Genomic DNA, 21,099 nt, shown 5'->3' on the forward strand with positions numbered 1-21,099 from the left:
TTTTGGGTTCTTCTGGAGGATACATTACATTGATTGTGGGGATAGGGTAGAGAATTGGCACATTTTTTGAAAATATAATGTTGAACGTCTGCAGGAACAAAGGTAAGGTGTGTTTAACCCAGTATTGTGACTTCTTTCCAAGATTTTCCATCTGCTCATGGTAAGCAGCTTTATACTTTCTGGTGGAATCCAGGCACGTTGCTACTCTCATCTAGTAATAATAGTAATAATAATAATAATAATAATAATAATAATAATAATAATAATAATAATATTTTATTTTTATATCCCGCCCTCCCCGCCAGGCGGGCTCAGCCACATGTGCTTTTCCTTGGCACCTTTCCTTGGCTATGCAGTCCAGTCCTCATTCATGAGCTAAATCTCACTTTCTGAACTAAAGCTTCCTCCCAAGTAGATACCTGTGTAATCTTATGCATAATCTTACATGTAATGCATGCTTACTTGGAAGTAAATTAGTGGGGCTTGCTCCCTAGTAACTGTGATTCAGTCTTAATCTCTAGTCTTCCCACAACTGTAGCCCCATATAGCCTAGAAACATTTTACAGGAATACAGGTGGGTCTTCTTGATAAAGGGAAATGAAACTTCTGGAATCCACTCAAGCACTTGATCCAGCTAAGGAACCCAGAAGAGCCCTGGTAGATCAGGTGCAAAAAAGGCTTCTCTTCTACTGTTCAAGCCAAATGAAGGAATCACACAAAACAAAGTGTTCCTTTTCTTTATCCTCAACATTCCAACAGCTTAATCCTTGGAATAGTTCCCAAACTTGCTGTCACTGGTAAGAATGAGTGAAAAGGCCTGTGTTGTCACAGACCAAAGGGGAGGTCTGACTTGTGTGCTTGATCAAGGCTCATCTCTGATTTTTGTTGTAAACTACCCTGAGAGCTTTGACTATGGGCAGTTTAGAAATGTATATCATCATCATCATCATCCTGTTTGCTTTTGAGTAGGGATGGGCACACATCTCATCATGAACCTATTTCATGATGAACATTGCTAGTTTGTGGTTCACAAATTGGAAGTTTGTGCCCATCCCTTATCCATGACTCTCCCACAATGCTCCATGTGGTTTTGGGGAGATTCGTGGGGCTTGTGTGGGGAAGCGGAGTGGGGTCAAGATTGGGATTGCTGAAATGTCTTCCATCCATTTCATTCTGTTAGACCAAAATGAATGCAAGCCATTTCAGTGATCCCTTTCGCTCCCACCCATTCCCAAGGGTTCCCTTTAAATGGATTTAGCAAGCAGGTGCCATGCTCATGAAAGCTCGCTTGCAAAAGCCATTGAAAGGAAACATTCCCTTTCAAAGGCTTTTGCAAGATCTTCCCCTTGGTTCATTCTGCTGGCCTCAGGGAGCTGCCACTAGTGGGTAGAAGGGAGGGAAGATCTCAGATCTTTCCCTGAACCTCACAAACCAAACTGATTCAGTAAATGGAGAGGTTCAGGGAGGCTCATGATTTGTGTGACCTTACAAACTGGGACAAACTTCTATTTCCCCAGATTGTGCGCACTTCTACTTTTGAATCTGATAAATTTCTTTCTTCAAAAAGTTTTGAGTCTTTTGAATAATGTACCTCTGGTAGGGTAAGTGCTTGTGCTTTATTCCATTATGAGCGTCACTGAATTTTTCTTCTGTGGGTTTCTTTGAAAGTGAAGCATCCATCTGATAGGGATTCAGGGGCCTGAGCTCTGAGGGTTTTTTTACTTTCTAACAATTGCCTGCGTCATGCTGAAACCAGACATTTTGCAGAAAAAAAGTTATGTTCTGATTTTATTAAATCTATATCTTCCCTTTCTTTCATCATGAAATTCAATAGATCATATGTAAAGTTGCTGGGAGGTTTCCCATTCTGGCAGTGACCAAACCCAGACTTACTTAACTTAACTTTAGAAAAGATGCTGTATCACAGGTCCGCAGTCCACACCCTGCCTGCTAAATCTTGCATATTTTGGGGATATGCCTTTTGAAGACAGTCATTCAAGCAGATTAGAACTCAGCAAGAAATATGATGTCATTTTATGGTGTCACTTCCAGGTCAGAGATCAACTCCTCCAGACCCTCCCCTTCCTGTGAGCTCCCTTACCCTGCTGCCCTGAGCCGCTTCGGTGGGGAGGGCAGGATATAAATCAAATAAAATGAAATGAAAATGAAAATTTTAAATTTAAATTTCCCACCATATATCAGTCCCCCAGTCTTTTCCTCCCAATTCACATCCCTAGTAAAAAAAAATGGTAAAGGAAGTCCCCTGTGCAAGCACCAGTCATTTCCGACTCTGGGGTGATGTTGTTTGATTTTACATTGCTTTATTCATTCTTCATGAGAAAGCAGTTTGTTTAAAATAATTTTAAAACTTACATCTCTTCACGAAAAAGCATTACACTACATTCGATCTCTATCATATGATATTCTCTCAGAATTTTAGCATTTTATCCCTTAAATATATATAAGGAAAACATTTAACCTTGTACTTTACATTGTCAAACAAGACAACTTGAACCAGAATTTGCTTGGAATAACTGTATTTTGCAGATGAGATCAATAGTGTAAACCTGTTCCTACATGGTATTTTGGCAAGCAGAATTTATTGCAAGCATTAAATTATTGTCTGTTGTAATGTTTTGTTTTATTTTGCGTTATTGCGATGTTGTGACCTGCCCTGAATCTGCTCATGGGAAAGGGCAGAATATAAATCAAATAAATAAATGCTTTGTGGATAAGTAAAATGACCTTCTCTCAAAGGTATGTATTAATTAGTTAAATTGAGATCTTTTAGTTAATGGTGTTTACACTCTGTTGGCCAACAGCTGCTTGACTGTTAAATCTTTATCCCACTGTTTCTTTAAGTAGGAGAGGTTCTCTTTTACCTAACAGCCCTTCTACCCAACAACCCTATGTTGATACAGAGTAGCTGTACCACAGTCACTCAATAAGCTTCATGGCAGAGATGGGATTTAAATAGGGCCTCCATTTATAGACCAACACCCTCACCACTGTACCAGAGATACAAAAGTTACATGCCACCTGTTTTGGGTGGGAGCTGAAGTTTTTCTGCTTGAATGTAACCACCAAAGAATAAACAAGTTTGGTTTGGTTGGTGAATGGGAATCCTTTCGCGCTAAGGAACCATCCCTGGGCGGGGAGAGAGGGAGGGTCTTGGTAGTTGGTGATTTGATCCTTAGGCAAGTAGACAGCTGGGTGGCAAAACCGCGTACTGACCGTATGGTGACTTGCCTGCCTGGTGCAAAGGTAGCGGACATTACGTGTGTAGTAGATAGGCTGATAGATAGTGCTGGGGAGGAGCTGGTGGTCGTGGTGCATGTTGGCACCAACGATGTGGGGAAATGCAGTCGTGAGGTCCTGGAGGAAAAATTTAGGCTGCTAGGCGGGAGACTTAAGGCCAGGACCTCCAAGGTAGCCTTCTCGGAAGTCCTACCTGTTCCACGTGCAGGGCTGGAGAGACAGGCACAAATTAGAAGTCTCATTGTGTGGTTGAGACGATGGTGCAAGGAGGAAGGGTTTAAGTTTGTTAGGCACTGGGATGCTTTCTGGAACAAGCAGGATCTGTACAAAAGAGACGGTCTCCACTTGTCCCCGAATGGAACCAGGCTGCTGGCGCTTAAAATCAAAAAGGTGGCAGAGCAGTTTTTAAACTAAATCTAGGGGGAAAGCCAACAGGAGATGAAATGTCTCTGGTTCGAGAAGACTCATCTCAAAGAGATGAAGGGTTAGCTGATACTTTTCTACAGGTTAATGGAACAGAGTTGCCCACTGAGACGGTGACAAACAGAATGGACTGCCTGCCAGAGTCTTGAGGCGGCAGGAGGAAGGTGGCGGGCCTAGCTTGCCTAGGAAATTATAGATGTTTGTACGCAAATGCTAGAAGTCTTCGAAGTAAAATTGGTGAGTTGGAATGTTTATTGCTGAGAGAAAACATAGACATTGTGGGAATTTCAGAAACTTGGTGAAATGAGGAGAATCAGTGGGACACGGTGATTCCTGGATATAAGTTATACTGGAAGGATAGGGAGGGAAGGGTTGGAGGTGGGGTGGCTCTATATGTCAGAGAGGGTATACGGTCCAATAAAACTGAGGTCAGAGAATTAGACTCCCTTCTAGAAATGCTTTGAGTTGAAATAGAGGGCCCAAAAGGAAATTTAACTATGGGAGTTTGTTATCGCCCACCAAATCAAAAGACAGAGGACGACTATAATATGATGGAAGGCTTAAAGATGGTGATTTTAGCTACCCGCAGATTGATTCGGTCAATATGTATTCTGGTCGAAAGAGACTGAGTTTCTAGATGCTCTCAATGACTGTGCTATGGAGCAGATGGTCACAGAACCTACCAGGGTTGGGGCGATCCTGGATTTGGTCCTAAGTAATGCCCAAGACCTGGTGAGAGATGTAAAAGTGATCGCACCGCTTGGGAGCAGTGACCATAACGTTATTGATTTCACTATTTGTATAAATAGGGAGTTGCCCCAAAAGACCAGCACAACCACGTTTAACTTTAAAAGGGGTAAATTCTCTGAGATGTGGAGGCAAGTGAAGAGGAAACTGAAAGGAAAGATAAATACAGTCAAAACCCTTGGGAAAGCGTGGAGGCTATTTAAAACTACAATCCTAGAAGCTCAGATAAAATATATACCACAAGTTAGGAAAGGCACAAACAGGTATAAGAGAAGGCCTGCATGGTTAACAAACAAAGTAATGGAAGCTGTAAAAGGTAAGAAGGACTCCTTTAAGTGGTGGAAAGCTAGTCCAAGTGAGATTAATAAAAGGGAACACAGGCTGTGGCAAATCAAATGCAAGACTGTGATCAGGCAGGCAAAAAGAGACTATGAGGAGCATATTGCAAAAAACATAAAGACCAACAATAAAAATGTCTTCAAATACATTAGAAGCAGGAAACCAGCCAGGGAGGCAGTGGGGCCCTTGGATGACCAAGGGGTCAAAGGATTACTGAAGAAGGATAGGGAAATGGCTGAGAAGCTAAATTAATTTTTTGCCTCTGTCTTCACTGTGGAAGATGAGAAGTGTTTGTCTGCCCCGGAACCACTTCTATTGGAAGGGGTGTTGAAAGAACTGAGCCAGATTGAGGTGACAAGAGAGGAGGTCCTACAACTGATGGACGAATTAAAAACTAATAAGTCACCAGGTCTGGATGGCATACATCCAAGAGTTCAGAAAGAACTCAAAGTTGAACTTGTGGATCTCCTGACAAAAATATGTAATATTTCATTGAAATCTGCCTCCGTTCCTGAGGACTGGAAGGTAGCAAATGTCACCCCCATCTTTAAAAAGGATTCCAGAGGAGATCTGGGTAACTACAGGCCAGTCAGTCTGACTTCAATACCGGGAAAGTTGGTAGAAACCATTATCAAGGACAGAATGAGTAGGCACATTGATGAACACGAGTTATTGAGGAATACTCAGCATGGGTTCTGTAAGGGAAGATCTTGCTTCACTAACCTGTTACATTTCTTTGAGGGGGTGAACAAACATGTGGACAAACAAATATATTGTTTACCTTGACTCCCAGAAAGCTTTTGATAAAGTTCCTCATCAAAGGCTCCTTAGTAAGCTCGAGAGTCATGAAGTAAAAGGACAGGTCCTCTTGTGGATCAAAAACTGGCTAATTAATAGGAAGCAGAGAGTGAGTATAAATGGGCAGTTTTTGCAGTGGAGGATGGTAAGCAGTGGAGCGCCGCAGGGCTCAGTACTGGGTCCCATGCTCTTTAACTTGTTCATAAATGATTTGGAGTTGAGAGTAAGCAGTGAAGTGGCCAAGTTTGCGGATGACACTAAATTGTTCAGGGTGGTAAGAACTAGAGAGGCTTGTGAGGCACTCCAAAGGGATCTGTTGAGGCTGGGTGAGTGGGCGTTAACGTGGCAGATGAGGTTCAGTGTGGCCATGTGCAAAGTAATGCACATTGGGGCCAAGAATCCCAGCTGCAAATACAAGTTGATGGGGTTTTATTTATTTATTTTTTTATTTATTTATTTGGGATTTATATCCCGCCCTTCCCACGGATGGCTCAGGGCGGCTTCCAACAATTAATCAAACTTAAAAATAAACAATTTCAAATGTAAAACAATTAAATAATTTAAACAGTTAAAACATTAAAACAGAGTAATGCAGTTTCCTATGAACAGATGGCTGGCCAGTTTCCTCAGGTTGTTATCCTAGCTAAATGTAGGCTAGGTATAGGCTAGCCGGAAGAGGGTCGTCTTACAGGCCCTGCGGAACTGCGCTAAGTCCCGCAGGGCCCTCACCTCTTCCGGCAGCTGATTCCACCATACGGGGGCCATAACGGAGAAAGCCCTTTCCCTGGTGGCTTTCAGGCGGGCTTCTTTTGGCCCGGGGATAGTGAGGAGATTTTGTGTTCCTGACCTCAGTGCTCTCTGGGGAACATGTGGGGAGAGACGGTCCTTCAGGTAGGCAGGTCCCAGGCCATATAGGGCTTTAAAGGTAATAACCAGCACCTTGTACCGGACTCGGTATATCACTGGAAGCCAGTGCAGGGTCCGAAGACCCGGCTGAATGTGTTCCCACTTTGGGAGACCCAATAACAGCCGGGCCGCGGCATTCTGCACCAGCTGCAGTTTCCGGGTCCGAGACAAGGGCAGCCCCATGTAGAGGGCGTTGCAGTAGTCCAACCTTGAGGTGACCGTAGCATGGATCACTGTTGCTAGGTCGTCGCGCTCCAGAAAGGGAGTCAGCTGCCTTGCCCGTCTAAGATGAAAAAATGCGGACTTGGCAGCGGCTGCTATCTGAGCCTCCATCTTTAAAGAAGGCTCCAATAGCACCCCCAAGCTCCTGACCCTGTCCGCCGCCATAAGCGGCGCACCATCAAAAGCCGGCAGGGGGATCCCCCTCCCCGGGCCGCGGCGGCCCAAGCAAAGGACCTCTGTCTTCGTAGGATTTAACTTCAGCCCACTCAGTCTGAGCCACTCAGCCACGGCCCGTAGTGCCTGGTCAAGGTTTTCCGGGGCGCAGACAGGCTGGCCATCCATCAGCAGATAGAGCTGGGTGTCATCAGCATACTGGTGACACCCCAACCCATACCTTCGGGCAATCTGGGCAAGGGGCCGCATGTAGATGTTAAATAACATCGGGGAGAGAACCGCCCCTTGGGGCACACCACAATCAAGTGGGCGCCTCCCTTCCTGCCAGTGTGAACTGGCAGAGACTGACCAAGAGAGAGATCTTGGGGTCATGGTAGATAACTCGCTGAAAATGTCAAGACAGTGTGCGATTGCAATAAAAAAAGGCCAACGCCATGCTGGGTATTATTAGGAAGGGAATTGAAAACAAATCAGCCAGTATCATAATGCCCCTGTATAAATCGATGGTGCGGTCTCATTTGGAATAATGTGTGCAATTCTGGTCACCGCACCTCAAAAAGGATATTATAGCATTGGAAAAAGTGCAGAAAAGGGCAACTAGAATGATTAAAGGTTTGGAACACTTTCCCTATGAAGAAAGGTTAAAACACTTGGCGCTCTTTAGCTTGGAGAAACGTCGACTGCGGGGTGACATGATAGAGGTTTACAAGATTATGCATGGGATGGAGAAGGTAGAGAAAGAAGTTCTTTTCTCCCTTTCTCACAATACAAGAACTCGTGGGCATTCAATGAAATTGCTGAGCAGTCGGGTTAGAACGGATAAAAGTAGGTACTTCTTCACCCAAAGGGTGATTAACATGTGGAATTCACTGCCACAGGAGGTGGTGGCGGCTACAAGCATAGCCAGCTTCAAGAGGGGGTTACATGGCTTCTATCATGTTCTTTTGCAGCTTTTTGGCAGATCTACAAAGGGTATGCTTGTTGCTGTGGGGGAACTGAAGTTGGTTTAAAGACTAGCATTGTTTGTCTGGTTGCCTGAGGGACTGCACCCTCTCTGCTTAGTTCGTACATGTAAATCTTCTGTTCTCTCTCCACAGAAAGAAACTGGTCGTATAAAAAGCAGGCTGTGGAATATATTTAGCAATTTTGCAGAGTTCTTTGAAACTCGGTTGCAAGCTTTACATAAATTAGTAACATATCTTTATTAATTTTCTGTGCAAACAAAATTCTTTAGGGTAGGGGTCTCTAACAGGTAGGCTTACCATTTGCCTGCTCCTGGTGGAAGACCTCCAGGGGATTACTGTTGTTGCCTGGCAGTATACAGGTGGTTGATGGATAGAAAGAAATTTTCCAAATGGTGAAAGGGGTGTAATAGTTGTCCATGCACAATGATACAACTTCTGGCATAACCTGGAAGCAATGGTGTCACACTGGGGGCAAGAGTCCAGCACTCAGTCCCAAACTAGAGTTTTGGTTGCACTGGAAGTTACATCAGTGTAGGGGGGCAACGATCACGCCCACTCCCCTTGGTAAGTTCTCCCCTCCCCCATTTCCTGCTGGCAGTCAGGCAACCCTACCAACTGGTAGCTCACCAGGTGCAGAAGAGTAGCTTTTGCATCTAAAAAAAAAGTCTCTAAGCCTTTTAAAGCTCCTTTTTAAAAAGCTTTTATTTCATAGGATTCTTCTTAATGCCACTTAGTTCATTGCTTCATTTCTGGTATTCTTACTAGTCCATGCTTTGTTTCTAGCATAGAACAGAACTTGATAACATGCTCTGGGGAGGGAATATAAATTTGGGATATTTTCCATTGCTCAGGATCAGAAGTAACCAGGGCTTTTCTTGTAGGAAAAAGCCCAGCAGGAACTCATTTGCATATTATGCCACATCTCCTGGTGCCAAGACAGCTGGAACTGCATTCCTGTACATTCCTGCTCAAAAAAGGCCCTGGAAGTAACTCATTAAAGATAAGGCTGGTGATCCCAGCTACCAAAATCCCTTGCCTTGTTTTATAGCTGCAGCTGTTAAGAAAGCTACACTGATATGGTATTTTCTTGGAAAGGAAGCCAGCTCTGAGATGAGCTGCTTGTTCTTTATCGTATTGCCATGAATTAGGAATACCATACTGTCCAAAATCTTAGCTCACATTTAACCATTTAAAAATCATAACTGTTTATTAATATCTGAACAAAACCTGGGAGTGCGGGGGCTTCTGGTTTTGGTCATGGAGGATTGAGCTGCTCTTCAGCAGATGGGCAGATCAAAACCTCTGTTCTGGGCAGAGAAGGTGACTTCAACACCTGCTGCCTACCCCTTCCAGGTAGGGAGGGGGCCAAGAAATGCATGTGAAGTTCTGAGGGGATTTATTTTGGCTGACGAGGAACTCCAGTGGGGTTTCTTTTTGGCTTTGAAGAGTCCCCCAAGAAGGATTGCATTCCATTGTCTACAGAGGATCTCTGAGGCCATTAATTTGCTTAAATCCACCAAGATACAAAGCTTCTATGAGACTGATTAACATTAGAGAACTTACGGAGCAGTGCGAAGAAGGATAAAAGAACTGAAGGTAATAGATTTATATCTATCACTCTGGGGCAAATAAAAGACTAAATAAAACTAAAAGCAAAGGTCTGGAGCCAGAAAAGTAATAATATATCTAGGAGTGTAAAGGTGGGGCTGAAATTGGGACTTGAAAATTGGGAGAAACAAGCTTAAAAGAGGAAAAATAGACTTTGTTTGGCATACCTGCGGTTTGAACAGAAAGCTCCTCCCAGAAGATCAGCTGAGCTGGTGACTACAGTACAGGAAATTTTGTCACTTAAACAACGTGAGACTTCATAACCATAGAAAACGAGACTTTGTGTCAAGAAAGGATGGAAGGTAAAGGATGGCGCCATTATGAGAAGGGAAAAATAAGTCCTCCAGCCCTCTCTAGGACCCAAAACCATAGCGAAGTATCAGACGCCATTAAAAGAAGGTCAAAATTTTAAAAGTTAATAAAAAGAAATTTGGACATTGAAAAATAGCAGAACCTGCAGATATCATCATTAAAAGGTAAAAACTATTGGACTATATACTTAAAACTAATTTTGGTGCTGTTTCGGAGTAAAAAGGAAAAAAGTTTTTAAACTGATAGAAAAACTTCAATTTTTTTTTTTAAAAAATTAATATCTTGACTTAGGAGCATCGGAGAACGGCGGTTTTGGGCTTTTTTAACAGGGCATAACCTAATCTATGTGTGCTCAAAATTTGAATTTGAGAGGTCAACTTTTGAACCTATTTAAAACAACAGCCAAACAGTTATGACGGAGCTGAGATCAGCAGTAAGGCAGCAACGTATGAGGGCTGGATCACTTGAAGGAGAGGGAATGGCTAAATCTAAACCAGACAAGATAGATAAAGCAGAATGGCAAGTAGCAATGGATGCTATGGAAGCAAGATTGGCAAATATAATTAGAGAAACAAAAACAGAGCTAAAAAGAGATATTGAGATAAGTGCAGAAGATGTGAAAAAAGATTTGAAAAAAGATATTGAAGATCTTAGAAAAGATTCACAAGCAGCTTTGCAGAAAATAGAAGAAAAGGTGAAAGACCTAGATATGAGAATGGACCATGCAGATTCCACTATACAAAATTGCAGGAGAAAGCATTACTAGTTGACTGTAAATTTATGGAGAACCAACTACGGCTAAGAGGTGTGCCTGAGTCTACTACTACTGATCTAAGGACATATATAATTAAAATTATTGCTGAATTTTTAGGAGAGGACCCAGAAGAAACTGATCATTACTATGATTATATTTACATAGTAAATTTGGAATATGCAAAAAAAAATAAACTACTAAGAGATGTGGTGGTAAGATTTGTGACAAGAAATATGGTGGAAAGAATTCTTAATAATAATAATACTTTTTATTTGTATCCCGCCCTCCCCGCAAGCAGGCTCAGGGCAGCTCACAACACGTAAATACAGTGTACAATAAAACCATATACAATAATTACAATTCCAGTTATAAAATCATCCTTAAAATCATTAAAATTACATTAAGGTTAAGATTATGGTGCTATAGTTACGATCTTTCATAAAATCTAGTGACTAAAACATAAAACATATCCAGCAGGACTTTCTTGGCTCGGTATTAGGTGAAGGCTATTTTAAAGAGGTGGGTCTTGCTGGCCCTGCGGAATTGGTCTAAACATCGCAGGGCCCGTACCTCCTCCGGGAGTTGGTTCCACAGTAGGGGAACCGCTATGGAGAAGGCCCGATCCCGGGTGGACTTCAATCTGGCCTCCCTTGGCCCAGGGATATTCAGCTGGTTCTTTCCAGCTGACCTCAGCGCTCTCTGGGGTTCATACGGGGAAAGATGATCCCTCAAGTAGACAGGTCCTCGGCCATACAGGGCTTTAAAGGTAATAACCAGCACCTTGTAACGAACTCGGTACACCACCGGCAGCCAGTGCAGTCCGTGCAGCCCCGGCTGTATGTGCTCCCATCTTGGGATCCCCAACAGCAGCCTAGCCGCTGCGTTCTGCACCAGCTGCAGCCGCCGAGTACTGTAACGCCCTCTACATGGCAGCCCCATGTAGAGGGCGTTACAGTAGTCCAGTCTCGAGGTGACCGTAGCATGGATCACCGTTGCTAGGTCCTGGCGCCCAAGGAAGGGGGCCAACTGCTTCGCCTGTCGAAGATGAAAAAGCGCGAACTTGGTAGTGGCCGCTATCTGTGCCTCCATTGACAATGAAGGCTCCAGAAGAACCCCCAAGGTCCTGACTCTGTGGGCCGCTTTCAGCAGTACACCGTCAAAAGCTGGAAGGGGGATTCCCCCCCCCCCAGGGCACCACGGCCCAAGCAAAGGACCTCTGTCTTCGTTGGATTCAACTTCAACCCATTCAGCCTGAGCCAACCTGCCACGGCCTGCAATGCTAAGTCCAGGTTTTCCGGGACGCAGTCAGGCCAGCCGTCCATTAGTAGATAGAGCTGGGTGTCATCTGCATATTGGTGGCACCCAAGCCCAAACCTCCAGGCAATCTGGGCAAGGGGGCGCATGTAGATGTTAAATAACATCGGAGAGAGAACTGCACCTTGTGGCAGCCCGCACACTAGTGGGTGCCTCTGGGACAGCTTTCCCCCAATTGCCACCCTTTGTCCTCGACCATCAAGGAAGGAGGAAAGCCACTGTAAGGCGGACCCCCTAATCCCTTTGTCGGCAAGCCGGCGGGCCGGTAGCCGATGGTCGACCGTGTCGAACGCAGCCGACAGATCTAACAACATCAGCACCGCCACGCCGCCTCGATCCAGATGCCACTGGAGGTCATCCACCAAGGCGACCAGCACTGTCTCCGTCCCATGGCTTGGACGGAAGCCGGACTGGTGGGAGTCTAAGGCGGAAGTGTCATCCAGAAATCTCTGTAACTGTGCCGCCACTGCCCTCTCAATAACTTTACCTAAAAATGGTAAATTCGAGACCGGTCAGTAATTCGCCAATTTGGCCGGGTCTGTTGTACTTTTTTTCAAGAGGGGGCAGACCATGGCCTCTTTCAAAGATGTTGGAAATTGCCCTTCCAAGAGGGATCTATTTATGATATCCCGTATAGGATATCTTAGCTCCCTCTGACAAGATTTAATCAGCCAGGAGGGGCATGGGTCAAGATCACAAGTTGTAGGGCGCACAGTAGAGAGAATTCCATCGACTTCCCCTAAGCTAAGTGCGTCGAAGTGATCCAAACTAAAATCAGAAGACAGGCACGGAGCCTCGGGTTCCAATACTGTATCCAACATGGCGGGAAAGTCTTAGTAAACAATTTAAGAGCCTACTAGAGGTGGATGGCAGCAAAGTAAGAATCATGAAAGAACTGCCAAGGAAAGTCATCAGTGACAGGAGACACTACAAAAGGCTGACAGAAAAGCTGAGAGAAAAAGAAATAAGATACAGATGGGAACTTCCAGAGGGTTTGAGTTTTGAATTCAAAGGACAGAGATTTACCATCACAACCATTCAGCAAATGGCAAACTTTTTGAGTGAGCATAAAAACTTTGGGGAATTAGATCAAGAATAAAAACCATTATGGATTACAAATTAATATCTTGGAATATAGATGGATTTAACTCACCAGGAAAAGAAGGGCAACTTTTCACTGGATTGGGAAACAAAAATGTAACATAATTTGTCTACAAGAAGTACACATCAGACAAACGGATTACAACTTTTTATGGAATAAACAACTTGGTGTGGAATTTTTTTCATTGGCTAAGGAGAAAAAAAGAGGTGTAGTATTTTATATCAAACAAGAACTTGACTCGAAATTAATTTGTAAAGATGATGGCAGATATATTGCGATAGAAGTGACACAGAATTATAAAAGAACTTTGTTGCTGGGAGTATATGCTCCAAATGGAGCAAAAGACTTTTTTTGAAGATATAATGCAACAATTGGACCAAGTTGTGCATGATCAAATTATGATAATGGGATACTTTAATGGAACAGTGAAAAATACTCTGGACAGAACTGGGGGAAAAAATAACGAAGGGAAACTACTGAAATCATTCTTTGAACTGGTAAAACGAGAGTTTAGAGGATATATGGAGGAAATTAAACCCCAAAGAACGTGATTATACTTACTTCTAGGCAAGGCACAACTCTTTTTCAAGAATTGACATGATCTGGACCACAAAAGATCTTGGACTTTTAACGAAGAAAATAGAGATACTTCCTAAAATAACAGCAGACCACAATCCAATATTGTAGTCTGCAAAATCAGGGGAAAAGACTCTAAGATGGCATATAAATGAGGATTTCCAACAGAAACAGGAAATAGTGGTTTCTCCGGAAAAGGAAACTAAATTCTTCTTCCAAATAAATGAAAAAGAAGATACCCAGTTTCAAATTGTGTGGGATGCATATAAAGCAGTAATGAGGGGCATTTTGATTACACTGACCAAAAGCATAAAAGAGCCAAAAATAAACAAATGACGGACATTCAGAAAGAAATTGGCAAAAAAGAGAAAGAGCTTAAAAAACAACCTGGGAAAAAGATTATAAGAGAAATTACAATACTACAAAGCCAAATGAGTGATTTGCTGAATAAAGAATTGGAATGAAATTTAAAAAGACTACAGCAGAAATCTTTTGAAGGTGCAAATAAACCTGGAAAATATCTTGTATGGCAACTCAAAAAAAGAAGGGAGAATAAAGTAATTAACTAAAAATGTAGCTGGAAAAAAAGACATTGTTGACCATGAAGGCATTAAAAGGGAATTTTACAAATATTACACCAAGCTGTTTAAAAGCCAAAATGTTGATAGAAAAAGAATTGGTGAGTATCTACAGAATATTAAGGTCAACTAATTAACAAAAAGCATGGATAATTTGTTGAATAAACTAATTGAGAGAGGAGAAATAGAAGAGGCGATCAACTTAATGAAATTAGGAAAAGCACCTGGTCCAGATGGCTTCACGGCAAAATTTTATAAAGTTCTCGCTGAGACGCTATTACCAAAACATTGATGAACACTATAAGATTAGATAGGAAAGTTCCTAGTACATGGAAAGAAGCAGTAATCTCTTTGATACTAAAAGAGGACAAAGACACCACAAATGTGAAAAATTACAAACCAATTTCATTACTAAACAATGACTATAAAATATACGCAAGGATCTTAGCAGAGTGCCTTAAACAGCATTTGAACAGTTCTTCCCAAGAGACAAATCAGAGACAACATAAAGACAGTTATAGATATTATTGAATATTATGAAAAACACCCTGAAAAAGAAGTAGCATTATTTTTTGCAGACGCAGAAAAAGCATTTGATAATGTGCATTGGGACTTTATGTTTGCAGTGATGGAGAAATTGAGATTGGGAGAAGACTTCATTAGAATGGTAAAGGCGATATATTCTGAACACTCAGCAAGGCTCTGCATTAATGCAGATTTAACAGAAAAAATGATGATAAATAAAGGAACAAGACAAGGCTGCCCTCTATCTCCACTGATATTTATAATGACTTTAGAGGTTTTGTTAATTCAAATCCAAGATGATAAACAGATAGAGGGGCTAAAAATGAAACGTTTTTCTTACAAATATAGAGCATTTGCAGATGACGTGTTTATAAATGAAAATCCCACTCATGTAACACCATTGCTGCTTTGTAAGATACAAGAATATGGCGAATTGGCAAGTTTTTATATAAATAAAGAAAAAGAAAAAATTTTGTGTAAAAATATGATAAAGAGCAAACAGGAAGAACTACAGTAATTAACAGAGTGTGAAGTTACTTCAAAAGTAAAATATTTAGGTGTGGAAATAACAACAAAAAATATTGATTTGTATAAAAACAATTATGAAAAACTGGTGCAAGTTCGATGGAGATATGATTAAATGGAACAAATTGAACCTGTCTATGCTGGGTAGAATCTCTGCAATTAAGATGAATGTTTTACCGAGAATCATGTTCCTGTTTCAAACAATCCCAATAGTGAAAGACAATAAACAATTTGATAGATGGCAAAGGAAACTTTCAAAATTTGTATGGGCTGGGGAAAAACCAAGAATTAAAATGAAAATTCTGACTGATGCCAAAGAAAGAGGTGGATTCCAGCTGCCTAACTTAAAGCTGTATCATGATGCAGTTTGCCTGGTGTGGATTAAGGAATGGATGGCATTATCAAATAGAAAGTTATTGACATTAGAAGGACATGGAAATATCTTTGGATGGCATGCTTATATATGTACTATGGGGAAAATAAGATGGATGGTTTCTTCTCACATCGCTATATCAGAATCAATCTGTTAAATACCTGGTTTAAAAAATATTTTAAAAATGGTGACGAGAGGAAACCACTTTGGATAGTACCAACAGAAGTAATAAAATTGTATTCAGATATTAAAGAAAAAAAGTGGTTAACATATAAACAACTTTTAAAGATCCAAGGGGAAAAGGTGGGATTAAAAACAGATAAAGAAATACAACATAAATATAATTGGTTTCAACTGCAACAAATAAAGAACTTGCTTGAACAGGACATTAAGAACTATGGAATAAGACAAGAACAAACAGAACTGGAGAGAATGCTTTTTGGAGAAAGTGAAAAGCTGATTTCAAGGACATATAAACTATTATTGAAATGGTCTACGGAAGATGAAGTAGTTAAATCACAAATGATAAAATGGGTGATAAATATAAATAAGGAAATACAGATGGAGTCGTGGGAACACCTATGGAAGAACTCTATGAAAATTTCTGTATATTATAACATTAAAGAGAATTGCTTCAAAATGTTATACAGATGGTACATGACACCTAAGAAACTGGCAAAAATGAACAATCAGTTGTCAGATAGATGCTGGAAATGTAAATGTCATGAAGGATCTTTTACCATATGTGGGGGACTTGTGAAAAGGCGAAGCAATTCTGGCAAATGATTCAGCAGGAGATCTTGAAAGTTTTGGGATATAATATTAAGAAAGCACCAGATATCTTCCTGCTGGGATTACAAATGGAAAAATTTCAAAGCAAGATAGAACAATAATTTTGTATATGCTTTCAGCTGCACGGACATTATATGTGCAAATGTGGAAACAAGACAAAATACCAGAAGTATGGGATTGGACTCTGAAAGTTATGCATTGGAGTGAAATGGACAAATTTACGAGAATCTTAAAAGAACAAGATTTAGAGAAATTTAAAAATGACTGGGGAAAGTTTCAAAAATACATTGAAAAACAATGGAACGTTAAACGACATTTGGTGATCTTTGACAATGATTAATTTTTAAAGAAGCGATGTATGGATTACAGTTTAAAAGACATGATTATTGGATTATAACCTTTTTTTCTTATTCCTAATGACTAAGAAGACATATCATGAAGATGGATTATAATTTTTGAGTTGTTCGGAGAAAGATTTTCTAATAGACAAAGTTTATTACCGTATAACAAATTAGATTAAATAATAATACGGGGACATTTGATAAAGGGGAATGCACTGCTGGGGGTCACAAAAGGGGTGGGGTGAAAAAATGTGTATTAACATTTAATGACAAATGAAGCTATGTTATTACAATATATTACAATAAATTGTTTTAAACTAAAAAAAAAAAAAAACCCAACCTGGGATTGCGACTGGCTACTGGGCAGCCAGGAGATCACATGGTTTAACAGATGCAGCCGGGTTCTTACCATCTCCAGTTGCAGCAAATGGTTGTAGAACAAGGCTGAGGAGTCATGCTGACTGGTTGAGGCCAACCACAATGCACAGACACTCTTAGCATTCTGTGACTGTGTCATTGATACTGGGTGGGACAGAACACCTAGAGGTTCTCTTCTCTGAGCTGTGTATGCCTATAGCTGCCATATTTCTCCTAGGCCCCAGTCGCTCTAGTCAGGATATAATTTCTGGGAGACTTCCCACCCTGAGCAGCCATAAACAGGAGCAACAGGACCTACTTTAGTGTTATGATTTTGCTATTTCTCTTCCTGCTTCAGTAGTGTAATACCAGTGCAAATGGAAAGGAGTGTGGGAGCCTTGTTGCTCAGGGGGTCTCTTTGGGAAGGGCAGAAGATGAATTCTAGTGCTGGAAAGAGATGTGTACATCCTTTGAAGAAAAAAAAATCAAAAGAAAGGCTGCTGAAAAGGCACAACACTGACACAGAAGAAATAGCTGTGGGTTTTGTTTTTCATGTAAACGCCTGCATCAGTCTCATGGGATAAAAGAAGCAAGTTCTCACTTTTAAAACTTGACTAGGGAGTAGGATGGCAGGGGCTCATTAGGAAGCCAGAGATGCTATCCCATAGGTACCTGAGACTACTTTTTGTTTAAATTATTTCTACCTTGCCTCTCAGCTAAAAGCTTCTAGGTGGCTTCCAGTAATGAAAGTCATATAAATTACAGGTGCAAACTATTGTCAATATGAAAGTTAAAATATTAAGAGTTGTAAAACTATATTGCCAAGTTGCAACAATTTGTAATAAAACTGACAGCTCTCTTTATACAAATAAAACAAAGAAAGTAAACCCAGTGTTAACAAACAAAATGGGATGGTTTCACTAATTCCCCCTTTTCACAGCAGACCTCTGACCCTCCCCTCCTGTTGTTCCTGGGAGGCTCTGTTCCTTAGGGGCAGCATTTGGGGAGGGGCATTTTTGAGCTGCAGGGGGAGAACCCTGTTGTGCTGATGAAATTTCCATCTGTCAGTGGAAATTTTGAACAGAATCTAACCCACTTTTGAAATTACTAAGGGGTATGCTATTTTTCTGAAGTAAAGATGATTTTCTGAAGTAAAGGTGATTGCACATCTTTTACTCAATCCATTTCTTGGATGGAAGAAGCTAGGTTTCTTTTCCTAACCTCAGTAAATATGGAGCTGGTCACATTTCCTTCCTTTTTTCTTTCCCTTCTGCCTTCCTTTCTCTGTCATTTGACCTACCTTTCTTCCTGTAAAATTTGAAGACATTCTGTGGTAGGCATATGCAAATTAGAATGGGAAACTACATTGGATGGATGTGTAGTGGGAGTAAAAGTTTAAATCATGTTTAAGCAACACCCCCTGGCATACTTGCCAGCAGTGACACACCAGACCATTTTGTTTGGTTCCTGGGGCCAGATCTCCCTACAGCCAGATCTACTCCATATTAACCAACATCACTTCTGGAGCCAGTGGTACAGGAGAAGGTAGTAGGTATGGCTTATGCCCATCATCTCCCAGATATGCACAGCAGCCAGCCTACTCTTAAGGTGAATACCTGAGATGCTGGCCATGCTACTGGGGCTTGACTTGTTCCCCGCATCTTTGGCCAAGGACAACCCTTCTCTCCTCCATCATTATGTTTGCTGTCACATCTTCATGGTAGGTGTTGCATTTGGGGGGCTTTGGGCAGCTAAAAAAGGGTGCTTCATACCCCTGTCTTATAATAAACTGCTTAACAAATATACATGTTAGCTATCTATCTTCTTGTGGCTTCTAACTAGGAGTATTTCAGGGGTTCTTGATAATTCCATACTGCTTATTGTCCTTGCCGTCAGTATTTTGGATATTTTATTGTGTACATGTATTTAATTGGTATCTCTCTGGGAAAGTGAGAGGGGGATTCTAAGAAAAGCATCATTCCAATTTAGAGTAAATGTATCCCTGGTACACTTACATTGGTAGAAACAATGAACTTTATCTGCATCTTAGTAAAGACCTAGTTGCCAAACTGGATTCAAAGGAGAAAATGGAGTTTTTCCTGCTTATCCGGGTGTAGCCTTCCCTTCTTGTGGGCGTGTTGTGCCTGCACTATTAGAGGACTACAAGGGTGTCAGACTTGGTTCTACACCTAATAGGATATTAGTCTGGTATTGCACCTGAAATCTATCTATCTGTCTCTCACTCTCCCTCCGACAGGTCTTGAGTAGTATCAGTCTATCCCAACTAAGGATAAAAGGAAGAATTTAAGCCATCTCCTTCTAAGCATTAGCCCCCCCCCCAAAAAAAGTGTCCCCATCCTGCATTATTTCCAATGAAGGGAAGGCCTTTAAAAGTAGTGTAGTCCCTTTAAATGTGATGGCTGAAACTCCCTTTAGAGTTCAATCATGCTAGTCAAAACCTTTCTCCTGGTTCCACCCCCGAAGTCCCCAGATATTTCCTGAGTCAGACCTGGCAACTCTAGTTAATACTAATTTTAAAAACTATCTAAAACGATGGCACAAAGCAGCAAGATAAAAATATGATTAAAAACAACTTAGCAAAGGGCAGTCTAAGAAACCCCATATCTAACAAAACTGCTCTAGAGTCAGAAACACAAAAGCAAACTTGACTGGAGACCTGGCAATTCACAATGACTGAAGACTTGGCAATTCTTTTGTCTTTATGTGGCATGAGGATGCTTAGCACAGCCAGCAAGACTTTAGCTTCAGCATTCATAACTGACATATAAATTGTACATTTCAGTTGTTCTTTCTAGTTCCAGAAAGACAGTTTTCATGCATAGTATCTGGAAGTGTGAAACCTGTTAAGTTACTTGAAAGTGTTAAATGATTTTAAATGATGTGACCTGGTTAAACAAGGTGCAGTTCAGGTTCTGTTTACCACAATGAGACATGAGTGTTGGATTGCCCGTAATATTCTAGGAGGCAGCCTTCATATCCTACAGCCTTTGACACTTGCTCCTTGTTCTACTACAAGCTGTGGGGATCATGAGACTTCACTTGTGTGGGATCACCTACAGTGACCATCTGCCCATTTTCCCATTTGCCTTTATTCCTCTAGATGCTGAAAAGGGCTGCCATCTTCGCCACATTCTTAGCTGCGTTCAACAGAACTACAGCTGTTTTGTCACTGAACCTGTGATTCGTTACCTCCTGGATCTGATGGAGAGCAACAGTGATGTTGTCACTACCATGGAGGAATATTACACTGTCTTTTAAGGCATGGACTTGTAGAGGTGAAACTTTATCCAGTGGCCATGAACAGTAAGGACAACAGTTCTCAAAGACTTGGCTGAATTCTTATTCTAAATCAGAAAAGTTAGAAGTTGCTAAATCATTAAATTTTTATTTTTTCACTTTTCAAAAGATGCAACTGGCTTATAAAACTCTGATGTTCCAGGAACTGTGGGGATTTTTTAAATGAGTTGTCATGTTGTGAATGCCCTCTTGTGGCTGCATAGGAGAAAAAACGAACTTTGCATTTGGGCTCTATAATGTGATGAATATTAACAGCCTAGAGAGATGAGTACAATGAATGCTATGGAACCTTCATTTTTAAACACTCTGTTGCTCTTGAGCCTTTCGTAGTTATAAGCATCAAGCTGTTGTGTTGTGCCCAGTGTTTTCCAAACAGGTCTGAATCCTGTGCAATGTCAATAGAAGGTCATGAAATAAGTGGATTTTTCACAACTCTCCCCTTCCTGCCTCCCTGTGAGCCTTGGAAAGCTGATACCGAGGGTTAGGGGACACTCAACATGGGCAGTTAGGAGGGGAAAGTGGGTGAAATTGTTCTGCCAGTGGCATTTCTGAGATTCTGATTCTGGAAGAAGCAAAAAGGGATGATTTCACTTGCTTCTCTTTCCTCATTTCATCCACACAAGTTGCATAGCTTTCTGTCCTCATGAGCCCCTTGGTACTGCCTTTTTTGAGGCTCTTGGGGAGCTGTTGGGGGAAGAAGGTGAGAGGAAAAATCCATCTTCTGCTCCTACTATGTAGAATCATTTCTCTGTTCTCTAATAAGCTATGCTTTAGAAATTATAGTGAGCTAAA

General features: G+C 41.4%; 1 protein-coding gene across 2 annotated transcripts in view; it reads left to right on the forward strand.

The window, feature by feature from the left end:
* The window catches only part of STN1 (STN1 subunit of CST complex), a 55,762-nt gene extending 35,347 nt beyond the window's left edge, over positions 1-20,415 (forward strand). For both annotated transcript variants that reach the window (XM_060241716.1, XM_060241717.1), the window contains one exon: positions 20,111-20,415. In XM_060241716.1, coding sequence (XP_060097699.1) covers positions 20,111-20,268 — 158 coding nt within the window. In that variant the 3' untranslated portion in view covers positions 20,269-20,415. The remainder of the gene's footprint in view (positions 1-20,110) is intronic.
* The last annotated feature ends 684 nt before the right edge of the window (positions 20,416-21,099 follow it).

The sequence above is a fragment of the Heteronotia binoei genome, chromosome 6, assembly GCF_032191835.1.
Source record: "Heteronotia binoei isolate CCM8104 ecotype False Entrance Well chromosome 6, APGP_CSIRO_Hbin_v1, whole genome shotgun sequence".
NCBI lineage: Eukaryota > Metazoa > Chordata > Lepidosauria > Squamata > Gekkonidae > Heteronotia > Heteronotia binoei.